This window comes from Bufo bufo, chromosome 6 (genome assembly GCF_905171765.1).
Source record: "Bufo bufo chromosome 6, aBufBuf1.1, whole genome shotgun sequence".
Lineage (NCBI taxonomy): Eukaryota > Metazoa > Chordata > Amphibia > Anura > Bufonidae > Bufo > Bufo bufo.
Genome location: NC_053394.1, coordinates 142,541,960 through 142,558,377, shown reverse-complemented (window position 1 = coordinate 142,558,377; position 16,418 = coordinate 142,541,960). Strand labels below are relative to the sequence as shown.

Genomic DNA, 16,418 nt, shown 5'->3' with positions numbered 1-16,418 from the left:
TCCATTTATAGACAATTTGTCTTACCGTGGACTGATGAACAGCAAGGCTTTTGAAGATACTTTTATAACCCTTTCCAGCTTTATGCAAGTCAACAATTCTTAATCATAAGTCTTCTGAGAGCTCTTTTGTGCGAGGCATCATTCACATCAGGCAATGGTTCTTGTGAAAAGCAAACCCAGAACTGGTGTGTGTTTTTTATAGGGCAGGGCAGCTGTAGCCAACACCTCCAATCTCATCTCATTGATTGGACTCCAGTTGGCTGACACCTCACTCCAATTAGCTCTTGGAGATGTCATTAGTCTAGGGGTTCACATACTTTTCCCCCCTGCACTGTGAATTTTTACATGGTGTGTTCAATAAAAACATGGTAACATTTAATTCTTTGTGTGTTATTAGTTTAAGCAGACTGTGATTGTCTATTGCTGTGACTTAGAAGATCAGATCACATTTTATGACTAAATTGTGCAGAAATCCATATAATTTCAAAGGGTTCACATACTTTTTCTTACAACTGTATTTGGGATGCAAAAACGATATACAGGAGAGGTACCACAGGTAATGGCGCTGCTGTCAACAGCGGCTAAGAAAAAAATTACAGTCAATGTCACAGATATTTGGGATGTGGAAACGTTATACAGGAGATGTAGCGCAGGTAATGTCACTGTCCGCAGCATCTACGGAAAAAGTACACTGGATGTCACAAATATTTTTAGGATGCGCAAAACGTTATACAGGCGATGTAGCGCAGGTAATGTCACTGTCCACAGTGTCTACGGAAAAAGTACACTCGATGTCACAGATTTTTTTAGGATGCGCAAACGTTATACTGGAGATATGGCGCAGGTAATGTAACTGTCCACAGCGGACACCGTCTACGGAAAAAGTACACTGGATGTCAGATCTTTTTAGGCTGCGCAAATGTTATACAGGAGATGTGGCGCAGGTAATTTAACTGTCCGCAGCAGACACCGTCTACGGAAAAAGTACACTGGATGTCACAGATATTTTTAGTATGCGCACACGTTAAACAGGAAAAGTAGCGCAGATAATGTCACTGTCCGCCGCATCTATGAAAAAAGTACACTGGATGTCACAGATATTTTTATTATGCACACACGTTAAACAGGAGATGTAGTGCAGATAATGTCGCTGTCCGCAGTGTCTACGGAAAAAGTACACTGGATGTCACAGATATTTTTAGGATGCGCAAACGTAATACAGTAGATGTAGCGCAGGTAATGTAACTGTCCACAGCGGACACCGTCTACGGAAGAAGTGCACTGGATATCACAGATATTTTTAGGCTGCGCACACGTTACACAGGAGATGTAGCGCAGAAAATGTCGCTGTCTGCAGCGGCCAAACAATCACAAGCTATGTAGCGCAGATTGTGCTAAAAATATATATTGCTGCCAGATACAACAATAGTCCTTAAAAGGACTTTTGGGTCTCTAACAATTGCACGCAATTAAGCGCCAGTTGCGCTAATAATATATATTGCTGCCAGGAGAGGTACCACAGGTAATGGCGCTGCTGTCAACAGCAGGTAGGAAAAAATTACAGTCACTGATATTTGGGATGCGGAAATGTTATACAGGAGATGTAGCGCAGGTAATGTCACTGTCCGCAGCGTCGACTGAAAAAGTACACTGGATGTCATAAAAATTTTTAGGATGTGCAAACGTTCTATAGGAGATGTAGCACAGGTAATGTAACTGTCCGCAGCGGACACCGTGTACGGAAAAAGTACACTGGATGTCATAGATATTTTTAGTATGCGCACACGTTAAACAGGAGATGTAGCGCAGATAATGTCGCTGTGAGCAGCATCCACGTAAAAAGGACACTGGATGTCACAGATATTTTTAGAATGCGCAAACGTTATACAGGAGATGTAGCACAGGTAATGTAACTTCCGCAGCGGACACCATCTACGGAAAAAGTACACTGGATGTCACAGATATTTTTAGTATGCGCACACGTTAAACAGGAGATGTAGCACAGATAATGTTGCTGTCTGCAGCGTCTATGGAAAAAGTACACTGGATGTCACAAATATTTTTAGTATGCGCACACGTTAAACAGGAGATATAGCACAGATAATGTCGCTGTCCGCAGCATCTGCGGAAAAAGTACACTGGATGTCACAGATATTTTTAGGATGCGCAAAAGTAATACAGGAGATGTAGTGCAGGTAATGTAACTGTCCGCAGCGGACACCGTGTACGGTAGAAGTACACTGGATGTCACAGATATTTTTAGGCTGCGCACACTTTACACAGGAGATGTAGCGCAGATAATGTTGCTGTCTGCAGCGGCCAAACAATTGGAAGCTATTTAGCGCAGGTTGTGCTAAAAATATATATTGCTGCCAGATACAACAAAAGTCCTTAAAAGGACTTTTGGGTCTCTACAATTGCACGCAATTTAGTGCAGGTTGCGCTAAAAATATATATTGCTGCCAGACACAACAATAGTCCTCAAAAGGACTTTTGGGTCTCTAACACCAACCCTGCCTAACAAAAAAATTAAATTAAATTCCCTACACTATCTGTCCCTTCTACAGCACAGCTCTCCCTGGCTAAGACTGAGCCAAACCACGTGTTATCAGGTGCTTTATAGCACCTAAAGAAGCGTTCCGGCCAACCAGTCACTGTAATGCCAGTAACCAACATGGCTATGGCATTACAGTCGCAGTACTTACCTGCACGTTTATTGGCTGCGTAGCAGCCAACAAACGTGCAGGGAGGAGACTCGAGCATCGCGCTAGAGCACACGCGGTATTCGGCATGCTCGCCCAACACTAGTGAGGACCTGACTGTTGTACATTGAGTTGAGTCTGAAGTTTTCTCCCTTCTGAGATACTCTGTACATTACATTACTTATCCTGTACTGATCCTGAGTTGCATCCTGTATTATACTCCAGAGCTTCACCCACTAATCTGCTGGTGGAGTCACTGTGTACATGCATTACATTACTTATCATGTACTAATCCAGAGTTACAGGCTATATTATACTCGAGAGCTGCACTCACTATTCTGCTGGTTGAATCACTGTGTACATACATTATATTACTTCTCCTGTACTGATCCTGAGTTATATCCTGTATTTAGAGGCGTGGCTAAAGGTGGCTGTAACGGTATTGACCGTTGGCGACATCCTTCTCCCCTGGTCAGCGCTGTAGAGCTTCTCCAGAGACTTCCAAGCCGAGTTGCGATTTCCAGTAGCTGTGCAGCTCTTACAAGAGCTAGTAGGGATATAGCTGTTCCCTACAACACAAGACGAGGCTGCGAGTTGAGGGTAAGAAGAACAACATTTATTGGTGCCACCCTTGGCCTTATATACCAGTCTCCATGGAAGGGGACCTCCCCTGTGGACCTGATGGAGAACTGCGTGACAAACACACAGACCAATGGAAATAATCACACAATCCGGGACAGTCCCACACAATGTTTCCCCTCTGCCTGGGAGATAATCAGGTTAGACACTGTAGGTAACCTAATCATCTCCAGACAGTAAAACCACATTTTTTTTTTATACACATTAAAAATTCCCCAAAATCCACAATATTCCAACAGACAAACAGAGACTTCTGTTACATGGCTCCCTCTCAGTGGAACACGCTGGCAGACCCGGTTTGACCCTTTTTCAGGTCAACTTGGGGCTGTCCAGTCTCTGTTATGCAGGGTTGATATCAGTCTGCCGGGATAATCAATCTGCTTTGCCATTCTGTTTTTCGGGCTGGTACTGGATGGTAAAGTTGTAGGGTTGGAGTGCCAGACTCCATCTCAGTAGCCGGCCATTGTCCACTGCAACAGGGTTTAGCCACACAAGCGGATTATGGTCTGTAACAAGTGTGAACTCCTGTCCATATAAATATGGAGTCAATTTCTTTAAAGGGCTCCTGTCAGCCCACTAAACCGTTTTTGTTTTTTTTTGTTTAATAATAATCCCTACACTGCGATCTCTGCATACATAAAATAATAATTTTCGTTCAGTAGAATTTGATAAAACGCTATTTTTATAATATGTAAATTACCTTGCTACCAGCAAGTAGGGCGGCTACTTGCTGGTAGCAGTCGCATCCTCCGACCCTAATGACACCCCCTCCGCATTGTTATTGACAGGGCCAGGGAACGGAATCGTTCTCTGCTGGCCCTGCCTGTTTTCATTCAATATCTGGCGCCTGCGCCGCGGCCGTACCTATCTTCAATCTGCGCAGGCACACTGAGAGGCGGCCACTCACTCGGCCGCTCGCTCCTCAATGCGCCTGCGCCGGGTGTAGATGTGACATCATCGGCGCAGGCGCATTGAGGATGGAGCGGCCGAGTGAGTGGCGGCCGAGTGAGTGGCGGCCGAGTGAGTGGCGGCCTCTCAGTGCGCCTGCGCAGATTGAAGATAGGAATGGCCGTGGCGCAGGCGCCAGATATTGAATGATAACAGGCAGGGCCAGCAGAGAACGATTCCGTTCCCTGGCGCTGTCAATCACAATGCGGAGGGGGCGTCATTAGGGTCGGAGGATGCGGCTGCTACCAGCAAGTAGCCGCCCTACTTGCTGGTAGCAAGGTAATTTACATATTATAAAAATAGCGTTTTATCAAATTCTACTGAACGAAAATTATTATTTTACTTATGTATGCAGAGATCGCAGTGTAGGGATTATTATTAAACAAAAAAAATAATAAACGGTTTAGTGGGCTGACAGAAGCCCTTTAAGGCCCACACCAGGGCTAAGCACTCCACCACCTCGTAGCTGACCTCTCGGGGAGGAAGCTTTCTACTAAGGTAGGCAACAGGGTGCTCTCCTCCATCTTCTCCCACCTGGCTCAGAACTGCCCTCAGTCCGAACATTGAAGCATCTGTATGGACAATAAAGGGTTTGTTAGGGACTGGGGCAGCCAAGATGGGCGCATAAACTAATGCAGTCTTAAGGGCTTGGAACGCAGTTTCACAGTTCAGAGACCACAGGACCTGTCGGGGTAAATTTTTCTTGGTCAGGTCAGTCAGGGGTTTGGCAATGGCGCTATAGTCTGGTATGAAGCGTCTGTAATACCCGGTTGTACCCAGGAAGGCCAGTACTTGGGTCTTGGTGCGAGGTGTGGGCTAGTTAGCGACAGCCTCAATCTTAGCAGGCTCGGGTCGCTGTTTCTGTGTCCTAGGTACTGGACCTCAGCCATCCCAAAATAGCATTTGTCTGGTTTCAGAGTCAGGCCAGCAGCCCTAATCTGATCCAGCACCATTCCTACGTGAGCTAAGTGTTCCTCCCAGGACTCACTATAGAAGCGAAGTCCTGGAAGCCATCAAGGAGTCTATCCACCAAGCGCTGGCATGTGGCTGGGGCATTTTTTATCCCAAATGGCATGACCTTAAACTTGTACAGGCCAAACGGGGTGATGAAGGCTGACTTGGGGATCGCCTCCTTGGCCAGGGGAATTTGCCAATAGCCCTTACAGAGGTCAATGGTGGTTAGATAGTGTCCTCTGGCTATGCGATCCAAAATCTCCTCTACTCGGGGCATAGGGTAGGCATCAGTCACTGTCCTGTCATTTAACTTGCGGTAGTCCACACAGAATATGCTGGTACCATCTGTCTTGGGCATTAATACTACAGGAGATGCCCAGGGGATGTCTGAGGGTTCGATTACCCCTAACCTCAGCATCTCATGAATCTCCTTCCGCATCCCCTCTCTGACTGCTTCAGTGATGCGGAAAGGGGGCTGTCAGAGTGGGGCTTGTCCAGGGGTTTCCACTCTGTGAGTCGTGAGAGTGGTGTACCCAGGCTCTTGGGAAAAAGTAAGGCTCTTAGCCTGTAATAGGTTGTTCAACTGTTCCCTCTCAGTGGGAGTGAGTTTGTCTCCTAACTGAACCTGGCTAAGGAGATCGGCGGGTGACCCCTTCTCTAAGAGGTCAGGTAAGGGTAAGTTGTCAGGGTCCTCGGTAGCAGGGCTACATACCGCAGACACATTCTCCGGTCTCTCTAAGTATTCTTTCAACATATTAATATGAAAGGCTCTTTTCAGCCTCGCATCCTTACAACTGGCGATGACATAAATTGTATCGCACAGCTTCCCTATCACCTTATAGGGTCCCTGCCAGGAGGCCTGCAGTTTATCATGCTTAACGTGCTTCAATATTAAGACCTTTTGTCCTAAAAAGAAATTGCGTAGTCGGGCACCCCTAACATACCACACCTTCTGTCGCCCTTGGGCTGCCTGGAGGTTGTCTTTCACTGCCCATGTTAGCTGCTCCATGCGGTCCCAAAGCTCCAGTATGTATGATAAGATTGGGGTCCAATCATTCTCCGTTTCCCCCTCCCAGTGCTCCCTGATGAGATCAAGGGGCCCTCGCACCTTTCTCCCATATAGAAGCTTGAAGGGGGAGAACCCAGTTGATTCCTGCGTCTCTGTAGTCGCTGGTGAAAGTTGTGAGCATTTGCTTCAAGGTTCCATTGAGGTGCTCACAGAGACCATTAGTCTGGGGATGAACTAAGTACCAATTTAATACGGCAGACCTTCCACAGCTGTTGTGTCAGTTCTGCAGTAAATTGTGTGCCTCTGTCCGAGAGGATTTCCTCGGGAAACCCAACTCGGGAGAAAATCTGCACCAGAGCGGTAGCTACAGTGTCTGCCTGTATGTTTTACAGAGCAACTGCCTCTGGATAGCGAGTAGCATAGTCCACCACAGTAAGTATGTACTTCTTACCTGATGGACTAGGGTTGGCGAGGGGTCCCACAAGGTCAATGGCTATCCTGCTGAAGGGTTCTTCAATAATTGGCAGGGGTAACAAGTGAGTCTCGGGGTGATCCCCCCGTTTCCCCACTCGCTGGCACACATCGCAGTTTTGGCAGTAAATCCGTACGTCTGCGTGTACCTCAGGCCAAAAGAAGATCTGGGTTATCCGGTGTAATGTACGGGTTGCTCCTAAGTGCCCGGCCAAGTGAATGTTGTGCCCAATCCTAAGGATTTCCCTTTGATACTTGCTGGGGACTACTAACTGGGACTTTTGGTAGGGGTTCTGTCCTGCCTGTTCAGTGACCCGGTATAACTTATTAGCGTCCCACATAAAAACTTTGTTGTCCAACCCACCAGCTCCTGTTCCCGCCTTTTCTCTATACTTCTGGAGGGACAGATCCCCTCTATTCTCCCTCCCAAACTCCTCAGGGTGGTCCCAAGCTATCAAGGTCTGGGGATTTGTCGCAGTCAGGGGGTGTCTTACCTGGGTCTCAGGAGCTAGTGAACTAGTCCGTTCCGTTCTAGCTTGGGCCCTGGTCGTCACGGGGTGTGCAGCTGCTGTAGAGGTGGGAACATAGGCAGAAGTGAGGGGGTCCAAATCATTGCCCAGAAGGACTTCTGCAGGTAAGGTATCCATTACTACATCGGATCCGGCTCCGCAGTCTAGGTGAAATATGGCTCCTCCAGCCACTCAAACAGCTACGGTTTGGCCCGTATGCTTATGGGCTGGAACCAAGTGCCCCTGTACTAGTGTAATGGGAGCCCCAGTGTCCCGTAATCCTTGGGCGAACAGTCCATCGAGTTTGACCTCTTGTCGATGCTGCTGTCTATTATCCCCGTAATCAGCCTGAATGGGATTGACCTCGTACAATACCCCCAGATATTCCTCAGGGTTAGTGTCCATGTCCACGCAGTGGACAGCCGGGGTACGGGATGCAGCAGGGGTTGACACAGGGGGTGAGTTGTTCTAGGAAGATCGGGGGGTCAAAAGAGCAATTGGCCACTAGGTGTCCTGGTTCATGGCATCAGTGACATTTCACCTTGGAATACTCTGAACTATTCCTGGAAGGACCAGCAAAACGAGGGGGGCCGGGCGGAACAGGGGCCCTAAACTCCGGTTGTAGAGAGTGTCTGGATACAATGGGGAGCCAGGCATCGGCTCGAGGATTAGGTCGGGATAACGGTGCCTGGAATCCGCATACTCATCGGCCAGGCGGGCCGATCCTGTGAGGGTGTGGGGACGTCGTTCTCTTACCCAGTTGCCTAAGTCCGGATGTAGATTATTGAAGACTTTTTCCAAGAGAAAAACTTGTAGCACCTCCTCGGCAGATACGGCCTGGCACCCAGTAATCCAATGGATAGCGGTGCGGTGCAATTTGTTAGCCAATCCATGTGGGTGTCACATCCCAGTTTTTTGGCATCTCAGAATTTCCGCCGGTATGCCTCAGGAGTTAGGGCATATTGTTTAAAGAGGACCTTTCACCATAATAAAACCTCTAAACTAACTATACAGACGTGTAGAGCGGCGCCCAGGGATCTCCCTGCACTTACTGTTATCCTCGGGCGCAGCTCCGTTCTCCGGTTATAGCCTCCGGTATCTTCATAGTTAGGCTCCACCCAGGGGAACCTGCCGGCGTCTCATTCTCCCGTGCTGTAGCGCTGGCCAATCGCAGCGCTCAGCTCATAGCCTGAGAGTTTTTTTTTTCTCTCAGGCTATGAGCTGAGCGCTGCGATTGGCCAGCGCTACAGCACGGGAGAATGAGACGCCGGCAGGTTCCCCTGGGTGGAGCCTAACTATGAAGATACCGGAGGCTATAACCGGAGAACGGAGCGGCGCCCGAGGATAACAGTAAGTGCAGTGGGATCCCTGAGCGCCGCTCTTCACGTCTGTATAGTTAGTTTAGAGGTTTTATTATAGTGAAAGGTCCTCTTTAAGTAAGGTGTCTTTGACAAGGTGGTATTGTTTTACCTCGTCCTCTGTGATGGCCCGGAAGGCTTCCGCTGCTCTCCCGGATAGCTGGCCAGACAGAATGGTAACCCATTCCTCTGGAGGTACCTGGAGAAGTGCACACTGCCTTTCAAAGTCCGCCAAATAGCTGTCGATCTCCCCCTCTGCTTCCCGGAACTGTTTAAATGCAGCAAACGGTACCTTTCGCTTTTCTGTGATGGCTGGAGTAAGGGTGGCTCTGGATGTGCTCCCTGTGCTCCTCAATATTATACTGTATAAACAGTCCACCCCAAAACAAAGGAACCACACAGATAGTATCCCCTTCAATAATTACTGAGACACAGTGGCTTAAAAAATAATCGCCCCTTGCAATGTGCACCATTACAAAAAGTACCACCTTATAATGTGTGCCATTACAAAAAAAAATCTCTTATCTTTCAGATGAGACCCCATATCAGATTTGCAGATCACAACCCAATATCAGACATCAGATAAGACCCCCATATCCGATCGCAGATCAAACCCCCATATCAGATCCCATATTAAACCCCCAAACAGATCCTCAAATCAAACCCCCATATCATATGCTCAGACTCGAATATCAAGTCCTTAGACCCCCATATCAGACGACCATATCAAAACTCAGATGAGACCCCCATCAGACCTCCATGTTAGATCCCCCATATCCGACCTCAGATCAGACCCCCTTTAGACCTCCATGTCAAACCCCCATATCAGATCCTCAGGTCAGACCCCTATATCAGACCCCCATATAAGATCCTCAGATCAGACCCCCATATCAGATCAGACCCCCAATCAGATCCTCAGATCAGACCCCCATATCAGAACCTCAGATCAGACCCCTATATCAGACCTCAGATCAGATACCCATATCAGATCCTCAGATCTCCATATCAGATCCTCAGTTCAGACCCATGTATCACACTTCAGATAAGACCCCCATATCAGATCATCAGACCCCCATATCAGACCTCAGATCAGATCCAAAATAAATAAATTCACTTACTTCTCCTGCTCTGCTGCTACTCTCCATGTCAAATTTCTTGGTGAACTTGAGCAAAGTTGCCGAATCACATTTTTCAAAACTTCGCTCATCTCTAGTCACTATGTACGGTACATACATGCGTACATTACTTATCCTGTACTGATCGTTAAATACATCTTGTATGATGCTCCAGAGCTGCATTCACTATTCTGCAGAGTCAGTGTATGTATACATTCGTTATACTACTTTACTAACTTACTGTAAGCTGATCCTGATTTACATGATGTACAACACATATTATACTCTAGAGCTCACTATTCTCACTATATAGCTGATAATGCAAATATCATGATGTTTCCATTTTAAAAAGTTCACCTCTTAGTTTTTGAAGCATCTCAGAGAATAGGTCATGTTACCAGTCTGTTCAAAGATTAACAGAATAAAAATTACAGTAAAACGCCCTGCAGGAATTAGTCCAAGATGAGAAGGTAGCAGCAAAAGTGAGGCCGGACGAAGCGGCACGCTTCAGGGGAGGCCGGCATGAGGGGTTTTGTGAGCAAGGGTCAGGGAAGGTAAGGGTTAAGTGGATGAGTGCAGGAAAAGGGGGGAGGAGCTAGAAAGGGGCGGGGAGCGGCAGGCTGAAGTAGTGGTGAGGCAGGTCAGCGCCCGCCATTTTAGGAGCAGAGAGCCAGCATCTGGCAGAGAGCCAACATCTTCTGAACTGCAGCATCGGATTCAGCAATGGCAGAAGCAGTGGAGGTGATGCTGCGGCGCTTGAGGGAAGCGGCGGACACCAGGGGCAGCGACTGGCTGGAGCAGCAGGTGACCGCATTGCTAGGGGGGGCGGAGGTGGGTACGTCTAGCCCTACTCCAGCAGCTACACGGCCGCGGCGGGTACGGCCGCCGGCGCGCCTGAGCCCTGATTTACCCCCCCGGGTCCGGCGCCGTGTCAGGAGCCCCACAAGGGACCCTCCACGCCGGGAGCATTCTAAGGCTACTGCGACCTCCCGGCGTGGGAGGAATCCATATGTCCGGCGGGACCCTCCAGAGGCTGTGGGGCCTTCCCCTCAGCCCATCGCGGCAGCAACAGGGGAGTCAGGACCTGGTTCTGCAGGATCCCCTCCTGTCCCCAGGAGTCGGAGGCCTGCTCAGCGTGGGAGAGGTAGTGGCAGCAGAGGCAGCAGCGGGGCTGCGCGGTCGGCCAGGGCGGCCCGGCGCAGGCCCTTACAGGATGAGCCCCTTTCAGTGGCACACGAGGCTGCGCCTGTAGGTGCCAGGGACGGGCGCAGGCCTTGCCATGATGCGCTTCTTACAGAGGAGGAGGACGAGGCTGTTCTGGACGGCTCCCCGCCCCAGAGCAGGCCTCTTGGGCATGAAGACAGGCGTGCAGATGCTTATATGGAGGACAGGGAGTTGCGCAGGCCATTTCCTGAGGGCGGACAGTTTGCTACTGGTCCTGACACCGTGGAAGACAGAGTGCGTCCCAGAGCCATTCCTAACGCACCCAGCAGTGATCCGCCTGGGGTGCTGCCGTCGAACAGCGCAAGTACCCATCAAAGGAACGTCGTGGATCCAGGAGTCGTCCGTCAGGAATCAGGACCTGCGGCTGCCGGGTTCACAGCACCCGGGCAGTTAGGTGAGACATCACTGGGAACACTGTTATCTATATTTAATGTGGCGCCTGGGGCGGGGGGGAGCAATAGTGCTATTATCGGTGGTTTGGGGCGCTTGCTGTGTGGTTTAGCCGGGGTTAGTCAGGATAGGGGGGCAATGGGGGCTACCCCCTTAGCAGCGTGGGGGTTGGGGGCAGAAAATAGCAATGTACCGGCGACCGCTAACAATAGTAATGTAGCAGTGGCCAATAGCACAGGTGTAGCCGAATCAGTGTCAGTGCAGACGCAGGCGGGAGGTGAGGAGGATAGGCCCAGATTAGATGACGCCGCAAAAGGGGAGGTGTATGTTTGCTTTGAGGGTCCCCTGGGAGCGCATTTGAAAACGGAGGTGCGTGAGAAAATTTGGAAGGGAGAGTATATAGAAATTTTTTCGCTGCTTCCGTTGGAGCGGTTCAACCTTGATGTGGTAAAAAAGGACGGAGTAAGAAAGGAGGATGATGATAAGCGTCGCTATCGCCTTATCCCTAGGTCATTTAGTAATTGGCTACAGGCCTTTGCTATTTTGGCAAGTGTGATTGGGGAGAAGAGTCCGGAATGCTGTTCCCCTTTATTTTGCTATCTGGATGCTATTGGGGAAGCCTATAGAGTGTATGGGGGTTCCGGGTGGTTACGGTATGACGAGCAGTTTCGTCAGAGGAAAGCAGTCCGTCCTAATATGAGATGGGACCATAAGGACATTGCGTTATGGATGAGGGTGACAGCGCCAGGTAGGAGTGGTCAGTCCTTTCGGAGTGAGTCAGGGGTTGGGGTACAGCAAGGTACAGGGACGCCCCCAGTTGGAAGAGGATACTGCTTCCTTTTCAATGAGGGAAGTTGCAAATTTGGCCAAAAATGCAAATTTAGGCATGAATGTTCCGTGTGTGGCGGGGGCCATGGGGCTAGCAGATGTTTTAGAGGGGGTAGACAAAGGGGGGGGGATAGTTTTGCAAAAGGGGCAGACCCCAGTGCGAGTGGAAAGGATGGTGGGGCATCTAAATAGATATCCGAACCAGGAGTTAGCTGAATTTTTGTATTCAGGGTTTAAGTTCGGTTTTCATATACCTTCACACCCGTTACCAGTCTTAGAGAAGCGGAAGAATTTGCGCTCGGCATTGCAGTTCCCGGACATAGTGACAGGAAAGTTAGCTAAAGAGGTTTCCCTAGGGAGGATGGATGGTCCGTTTGTTACATCACCCATCAGTAACTTGCGAGTTTCCCCTTTGGGTTTGATCCCTAAGAAGGAGCCTAATAAATTTAGGCTCATCCACCATTTATCATTCCCTAAGGGTGCGTCGGTCAATGAGGGCATTGACCCGGAACTTTGTTCTGTGGTTTATGCTTCCTTTGATGCGGCTGTGGAATGGGTAAGGAAGCTGGGTCCGGGTACCCTGTTGGCAAAATGTGACATTGAAGCGGCATTTCGGTTGTTGCCAGTTCACCCGGATAGTTTGTATTTACTGGGTTGTTTTTGGAATGGCGCATATTTTGTGGATAGGTGTTTGCCAATGGGCTGTTCAATATCGTGTGCATATTTTGAGCGTTTCAGTTCTTTTCTGGAGTGGGTGGTGGTTCAGGAATCAGGTTGTCACTCTGTCATTCATTATTTGGATGATTTCCTGTGTTTGGGGCCGGGGGGATCTAGGGTTTGTTCGTTGTTGTTATCCACATTACAGTCTGTTTTTGAGTGTTTTGGAGTCCCGTTAGCGGTGGACAAAACGGTGGGGCCGGCTACTGAGCTAAGCTTTTTGGGTATTGTCATAGATACACAGCGGATGGAGTGTAGGCTACCAGTAGACAAAGTGTCAGATTTAAGAACAGAGGTGGCGGCGGCATTGACAGCAAAAAAGATTCGTCTGCGGGACCTGCAGTCTTTGTTGGGCAAATTAAATTTTGCATGCAGAATCCTACCTATGGGCCGCATTTTTAGTAGGAGGTTGGCTTCGGCGACAGGAGGGGTGGTGTCTCCCCACCATTTTATTAGACTAGGCAGTGAGTTGAAAGGGGATTTGAAAGTTTGGGATTCCTTTTTAAAACAGTTTAATGGCAGAGCATTAGTTATGGGGGGGGTGGTTGATGCGTTTGATTTCGAATTGTTTACGGATGCTGCGGGTGGAGCGGGTTTTGGGGCGTACTGTGAAGGGCAGTGGTGTGCGGGTCGGTGGCCTGAGTCCTGGGTACGAAAAGGGTGGGTAAAAAACGTGACATTGTTGGAACTCTTCCCCATTGTGTTGGCAGTCACGCTCTGGGGGGAGAAGTTTCGGCACAAGAAGGTTCGTTTCCATTGTGACAACTTGGGAGTTGTGCAAGCCATCAACAGTGTAACGGCTTCTTCCCCCCCAGTTATTTGCCTATTGCAGCAGTTGGTTCTCCGGTGCTTGTCCCTTAATGCTTGGGTGTTTGCGGTGCATGTGCCTGGTTCCTCTAACTGTATAGCTGACGCACTTTCTCGTTTTCAGTGGGAGCGGTTTCGCCAGCTGGCCCCGGAGGCGAGTCAGGTCGGATTGGTGTGTCCAGAGTCGTTGTGGGAGATCCTGGAGGTACCGTAGCTTGTCTGTTGCAGGCATCATTGAGTGAAGGCACGTGGAGGATGTACGATAGGGCTTGGAGTAGGTGGCAGCAGTGGTGTAATGACCTAGGGGTCGAGGTACTGGACGGGGAAATTCCGTTGTTACTGTTCATTGGACACGTGAAGGATCAAGGTTGGTCGGTTGCCAAGATCAATGGTTGCATGGCGGGCTTGGCTTTCGGATTCAAGTTGCGGAATTCCCCGGACATTACTAAGTCCTTTTTGGTCCGACAAATTTTGAAGGGTTATAGAAGGTTTCAGCGTGTCAAAGATTCCCGCCTACCGGTGTCCTTTTCGTTATTGTTACAGTTAGGGGAGCAGGTAGCTGGAGTGTGTCGCTCGGCTTGGGAGGTGAGCTTATTTAGACTAGCCTTTGCTCTGGCTTTTTTCGGAGCCTTTCGTTTAGGGGAGTTAGTGTGTGCAAGTGTGCAGCGGGAAGGGGGTCTGAGGAGTGAGGATGTAACGTTATATGACGACAGGGTGCTGATTTATCTGAGATTTTCAAAGACGGATCAGGAGGGGAGGGGTCATTTAGTCTCATTGTTTGAGGTGCCGGGATGTCTAGTGTGTCCAGTACGGTGTTTGCATGATTTTCAAGGAAGGGCAGGGGTCGCGGCAGGCCCGATTCTCAGACATGAGGATGGCTCCTTTTTATCGCGATTTCAATTTATAGCGGTATTCAAGAAATGTTTGCGTAATCTAGGAATGGACTCTGGCAAGTTTACGGGTCATTCCTTCAGGATAGGTGCTGCCACGGAGGCTGCTCGCTTGGGAGTGCGAGATGAAGTGATTAAGCGTATTGGGAGGTGGGAGTCGGAGCGTTTTCGGCTGTATGTGCGTTTAGGGGCAGTTTAAGGCTGTGTCTAACCATGTTTGTCTCGTTCTTTTTTCAGGTGATGCCCCGTTATTAGTTTGGATCCTGGGCCATTCGTTCGTGTTCTGGGGGGCATTACGAGCGGATGTTCGGCAGAATGGGCGGCAGCTGGGGTTTGATCGGGGGACAGCCATAGTAAGATGGATCGGACGCAGAGGTATGGTGTGGGGTAGTGTTTTGCAGGAGGTTCATCGGCAAGCCAGGTTAGATAGAGTCCCAGATATCTTGGTGTTGCATGTTGGGGGAAATGACCTAGGGGTCCGACCTTGCAGAGAGTTGATCAGGGATATACGTTTTGATTTTTTGCGTTTGTGGTCCCTCTTCCCGTCAGTTGTCACTGTGTGGTCGGATATTGTCCCCAGGAAGGTCTGGAGGGAGGCGAGATCGGTTGAAAGGCTGAATAAGGCTAGGATTAAGCTGAACAGGGTGATTGGGCGGTTCTGTGCCAAACATGGGGCGGTGGTGGTGAGGCACCCCGAGTTGGAAGCAGGAACAGGAGGTTTTTGGAGACAGGATGGAGTCCACCTCAATGCGGTGGGCATTGATTTGTGGTCACTGGACTTGCAGGGAGGTATTGAAACAGCCCTCCGGGTGTGGCGGAACGCGCGAGCTTAAGGGCTGTCAAGCTGCGCGTTGTTGGCGGGGGGAGGTCATAGAAGCTGGGGCTACTGGATGGTAACGGTGAATGAGAGGGCCTCAATGGTGGGGCTGGACTCTCAGAGTTGGGGCACCTGGTTGGCTTGGTATGGCGTCCGTCAGTTGGTGTCCCCGAGCTTGTGGTACGCGGCTGGGGGCAAGATGGAATTGCCGTGGTGGTTTGTGGTCGTTTAAGGTGCAGTTAGGCGGCTTCTAGGACCTCCCTCGTCAGTTAGACATGTATATATTTATATATATATGTCATTGTTATACCAAGTGTTATGTTTATTCATGTTATTTATATTATTTAATAAAAGACGGCTGCTGTGGCCGATTTAATCCAAACAGTGGCTGTGTGTGGTTATTGGGAGAGGAAATGGGGAAGGTTAGTTAGCTAAATGATGGGGTAGTGGACCCGAGCGTAGCCAATAACCCTACTCAAGTGAGGCCGGACGAAGCGGCACGCTTCAGGGGAGGCCGGCATGAGGGGTTTTGTGAGCAAGGGTCAGGGAAGGTAAGGGTTAAGTGGATGAGTGCAGGAAAAGGGGGGAGGAGCTAGAAAGGGGCGGGGAGCGGCAGGCTGAAGTAGTGGTGAGGCAGGTCAGCGCCCGCCATTTTAGGAGCAGAGAGCCAGCATCTCCCTCCCTCCCTCCCGTAGTGTGTACTTGGATGTTTCAGGGCGGCAACGGTATATTATAGAGGGGATGCATATATAAAAAAAAAAAAAAAAAAATGTGTATTTTATAAATAAATAAATGTATAAAAAAAAAAAAAAAAAAAATGGACAAGGGGTGGTGGACGGAGTGTGTCGTTAAGTGTTGCGTTTGTCGCAGCAGTCGTGGCGGGGGGAGGTCATAGAAGCTGGGGCTACTGGATGGTAACGGTGAATGAGAGGGCCTCAATGGTGGGGCTGGACTCTCAGAGTTGGGGCACCTGGTTGGCTTGGTATGGCGTCCGTCAGTTGGTGTCCCCGAGCTTGTGGTACGCGGCTGGGGGCAAGATG

At 49.5% G+C, this 16,418-nt stretch overlaps 2 protein-coding genes across 2 annotated transcripts; both read left to right on the top strand.

Moving 5' to 3' along the window:
• Positions 1 to 1,719: 1,719 nt before the first annotated feature.
• LOC121005583 (EZH inhibitory protein-like) lies at positions 1,720 to 11,837 on the top strand. Its single transcript, XM_040438360.1, has 3 exons — positions 1,720 to 1,734; positions 10,390 to 11,436; positions 11,829 to 11,837. Exons 2-3 carry the CDS (start codon positions 10,429 to 10,431, stop codon positions 11,835 to 11,837), a joined length of 1,017 nt encoding a protein of 338 aa, XP_040294294.1. The 5' UTR covers positions 1,720 to 1,734; positions 10,390 to 10,428.
• LOC121004334 lies at positions 11,447 to 15,526 on the top strand. Its single transcript, XM_040436520.1, has 2 exons — positions 11,447 to 13,876; positions 14,799 to 15,526. The coding sequence occupies exons 1-2, from the start codon at positions 12,164 to 12,166 to the stop codon at positions 14,814 to 14,816; spliced, it is 1,731 nt and encodes a 576-aa protein (XP_040292454.1). The 5' UTR covers positions 11,447 to 12,163; the 3' UTR covers positions 14,817 to 15,526.
• The last annotated feature ends 892 nt before the right edge of the window (positions 15,527 to 16,418 follow it).